This window comes from Camellia sinensis, chromosome 11 (assembly GCF_055761805.1).
Source record: "Camellia sinensis isolate YWXY chromosome 11, ASM5576180v1, whole genome shotgun sequence".
Lineage (NCBI taxonomy): Eukaryota > Viridiplantae > Streptophyta > Magnoliopsida > Ericales > Theaceae > Camellia > Camellia sinensis.
The window spans coordinates 171,454,731-171,459,067 of NC_138971.1; the positions used below are offsets into that span (position 1 = coordinate 171,454,731).

Here is a 4,337-nt window from a genome sequence, read left to right on the forward strand (position 1 = left end):
AGTTTTTGAATTTTTTGGTCTACTTGATTGTCCGCCTAGACATCCTTCCGGACATCAGGCCGGTTGACCAGAACAAATTTTTTTTTTTTTTGCAATTGCCACTTGTTATTTGAAAAAAAAAATTATATTTGTTTTTGATATTTTTTAAATATATGAATTATTTTTTTAGACTAAAATGACAAATTATTTGACCATTTATTTAAAATTAACAAAAAAAATTAAATAAAAATTAATTTGTCACAGTAATTTTAAAATAAAAAAAATTAAACAAAACAATTAAAAAAAAATTCAATCAAATATACAATCAAAAGAAATTTTAAAGCACTAGTTGAATAATATATATTTTTAATAAATTTAAATAAAAAAATATTCTTGGAATTTTTTAAATAAAAATTTTAATTTTTTCAATAATTATTTTTTTGAATTAAATTTTAAAAAAAGTTTGATTATAAGTTTTGAATAAAATTTTTAAACTTTTTTTTAAACTTACAACCAAACAACTTTTCTTATATCAAAACTCATTTCAAAAATTCAAAACTCTTTTCAAAACTCATAATCAAACATATTTTTCCTTTTCAAATCATAATTTAACAACTTACAAACTCAAAATATAATATTCATTATCAAATAATAATTCTATAACTAAACCAAACGCTACCTAATATTTTCGAGTGCTATATTTTGAATCAAATAATTTGGATGTGATCGCAATCAAGATGGACTTTAACAGCCAAATTTGGGCTTTAGTTTGGGCCAAGCTTAATATTGTACAAAATCTGAACCTTTAGTAGCCTACTAATCGGTGGGCTGCCATTAGACCAACTTGTTTAGCAGCTCATTGAACGCTGATGTCATATGACTTCCTATAAGTCAAAAAGCATAGAAACTAACTACAAAAATCACAAATTCAACAATTTGAATGAAACAACTTTTTTAGATTTATTGTATTGATTCAGAAAATTAAAATAATATAATAGCCACTAATCTTATGAAAAAATTTAATTAAAATATGTACATAGAAAATTTTAAATATTGTCTAAATTTATTTTAAATGTGATTCCCACCCTATTTCAAAATTTTATGCGGATAAAACATTAAAATTTATTGCATCTTTAACACATGTGCACCATCAAATGCAAAATTTTATTTCTTTCATATTCATGGGCATAAATACTGTAGCTAAATTATGTAAACCATAGTAATTTTGACTGAAAGTGTGTCGAGAATATAAATAATAAATGTACTTACTTTCAATTTAAGTTTTTGGATAAATAAAGCAACTAATAAATTTTATATTCAAATCGCCCCATCTGATTGACTTGGAAAAAAAATGAGATTTACCTATATTCTTTTGCTCTCAATAATATTACGATGATCATATTTTTTTTAACCATGTTTTGCTTATTATCTTATGTTAATATTGTATTGGAGACAAATAGAACACATTAGATTAATATAATATTGAAATGTAATGTGACAAACAAAACACTCAATCATTAGATCATATAAAAATCTCAATATACACAAATCTCGAGACATAAATCTATAGAGAATGCAGAAAAATTTGTGACAGAAGATGCCGTGGCATTAGCATCTCATAAAGATGAAGGGTAAGAAGAAAGAATAGTTCCCAAGTTTGATGAAGTAGGTGCAATTTCATCCCCGCCTAGTGATCCTTCAGCATGGTCCCAAAACAGAAAACTAGGGCACTGTTGGGATTCAATAACCCATTCATTCAACTCCTCCTGTCTCTGTAAGCACTCCAACCCCATCTCTCTTCCCTCATTATTGACACTGCAAGACTGCACTTCCATTGTCACCATTCCTTCGATGTTCTCTACCAACGACGACAAGTAATTTGAGTCCATCGTAGTCGTAAAAGAAGCCATAGGAGGACATGCTTGACCTTGTTCTTGGTTCATAACCCAAGTCTCAGAACTCAACCCTACCGGCTCGTGGAAAAGTTCGGCTCTTTCGTTACCAGTGTCAAACATGAACAAATTAGGGTTTGGAGAAGAAGAAAACATAGCGTCTTGAAAGGGAGGCTTTGTCATGACTAAGTCTTGATTGAAGAAATTGTCTGCTCGGTTGACGGTGTAACCTAGTTGGGAATGCTGATCGGAACAAGGTTTGTTAGTTGCTGGAGGCTTTCGGATCTTCTTTTTGATCCAAGAATTCCAATAGTTCTTGATTTCATTGTCTGTTCTCCCAGGTAGGTGACTGGCTATGTGAGCCCATCTACAAGAGGTGCAAACTCATGCATGTTCATTAAGAGTAATAAAGTTGAACAAAGAGAGAATAAGTCTACAAACACAGAAATCGGTCATAGAATCAAACATATCATGTCTATATATATATATATAGATTTTTTTAAAATCGAATCTCACTAACAAACCTTATAAAATTTTGCCCAAATGTATGTATTCTGCATTGACTTTTGTGATCGATTTCAATATTTATAACAAAACTATCGAAGAAATAATATAATTGAGCTAGCTCATTGACATAGACCAAGTTAGATAGCACTTCAAAATACTGATTTTTAGTGGACATTGATTGTTGTTAGAAAAATTATTTATAAATAGAAAATTTTCTCATAATAATGTAGTGATAATATTTTTGAAATGATAATTCATTTTGATTGACGTTCTGAATCGAAATGAATAAATATATACAACAATACTATGTATAGATTTTATATATATATATATATATATATTGGGGGTATATTAGGACTCTTGTCGTTAATTAATAGCCTGAAATGTCACTAAGAATATAGGAAAAATGGAAGCAAATGGTGTGACAGATAGACCTGTGTTTTCAATTGAAAACTTCTTCAATGGCATTGTTTTCATCTGCCGAAATGCCCATCTGACACATTCTTTACGAACTACTTTGAAAGTGAAATTGCTTCCATATCTACAAATAAAAACATATATACCTACATATCATCTAGAAACTTGCACACATGTATGACATCTTCCAGAAGTTTTTATTTATTTTAATAGATGTTAATATACTTATAAAGTTTCTTGCAAAAGCTCCATCAACTCAACCATGAGAATCAAACCCACACCATTAATAGTACCCATGAATTGCATGCAAAAAAGCTCAAAACAATGATGTTTTCCCAGTCCTTTTTATTGTTATATGACTTGTACTGCTTTCTGTATTAATAAAAAAACATTTTTCTTTGATTAATAAAAAATTAAAAAAAAAACCCTCAAAACCAAAGATAGTCTCATTAGTGATTTTAAGCTAGGTAAGGCATGCACTAAAATTTTAAATTAGGCATAATTATCCGGTATGTATGAGACAAGATTATGAGTATGTTTGCTGTAATTTGTTACAAGTTAAAAATTGATAATTACAAAAATATAAACTAAAATAATTTCTCTCCCACTTTTTCAATAATTGATTATTTTAGTTTATTTAACTTATTTTTGCATTATAAATTATAAGTAGAAGTTATACAAAATACTCTGGAAAAAAAATTTAAAAAAATAAATAAATAAATTCATGGGTCGTAAAAAAATGGGGGAAAGAATGGAGGAGTATAGAATTAGTGAGAACCTGTTGCCAACAGCCCCATGAAGGCTGATAATCAACCTCTCCTCCTCAGGAGTAAACCTCCCTCTTCTTATATCAGGTCTCAAGTAGTTGATCCATCTCAACCGGCAACTCTTACCACATCTTTGAAGCCCTAAAACCCAAAACAAAACATTTTATAATTCAAATCATACAAATAGATTTATCTGTTCTATTATATAAACCACACAATTCAGAAGTTTCGTCACGCTTTTTTGTATTTCCAAGTTACTCATAAAATTGGTAACTACTAAAATTCACATCGCGTAACTCTCAAGAGAGAGAGAGAGTACCAGCTTTCTCAGGGACTTCACTCCAGCAACCATAGCCATGAGAGGTGATGTATCTAATGAGTTTTTCATCTTCTTCAGGTGACCAAAGGCCTCTCTTAACCTTCTGTTGATTGCAGCAAGAGTGTTGTCCCATATTCCCTCTCTTCTGTTAACTTTGTGGTTGAAGGGAATTGAGTTTGTTTATGACCTAGTTTCTCTTTCCCCAAACCCTTTAAATCACTGGGAACAGAAGGCAAATATATATATGATGTGACTAAAATATTGTGACTTATCAGTTGGAATAAATTACTCACTCATATAAGTTTTAATTACTTAAAAGAAATTAATAGCAAAAATAGTAAAAAAATGAAGGAAAATTTTATTGTACACACCTCATATATGCACTTAGTTACTATTTTTTTTTTTTTTTATAGTTGTGATTAATTTTATTTTTTAGTTATGACATTCTTTTGAGAT

At 29.3% G+C, this 4,337-nt stretch overlaps 1 protein-coding gene across 1 annotated transcript; it reads right to left on the bottom strand.

Annotated features, from left to right (window-relative positions):
- Positions 1 to 1,474: 1,474 nt before the first annotated feature.
- Positions 1,475 to 4,103, bottom strand: LOC114278292 (transcription factor MYB46). The gene is made up of 3 exons (XM_028220319.1): positions 3,882 to 4,103; positions 3,574 to 3,703; positions 1,475 to 2,238 (listed from the first exon to the last, which is right to left on the bottom strand). The coding sequence occupies exons 1-3, from the start codon at positions 4,012 to 4,014 to the stop codon at positions 1,596 to 1,598; spliced, it is 906 nt and encodes a 301-aa protein (XP_028076120.1). The 5' UTR covers positions 4,015 to 4,103; the 3' UTR covers positions 1,475 to 1,595.
- Positions 4,104 to 4,337: the final 234 nt, after the last annotated feature.

What these genes read in the sequence shown, in the direction of transcription:
- LOC114278292 (XM_028220319.1), bottom strand. Translation starts at nt 4,014, where the DNA reads ATGGGACAACACTCTTGCTGCAATCAACAGAAGGTTAAGAGAGGCCTT. An exon ending in TGAAGTCCCTGAGAAAGCTG is followed by an intron (nt 3,704 to 3,881) that starts GTACTCTCTCTC and finishes TTTGGGTTTTAG; the next exon opens with GGCTTCAAAGATGTGGTAAG. An exon ending in CATGGGGCTGTTGGCAACAG is followed by an intron (nt 2,239 to 3,573) that starts GTTCTCACTAAT and finishes CACCTCTTGTAG; the next exon opens with ATGGGCTCACATAGCCAGTC.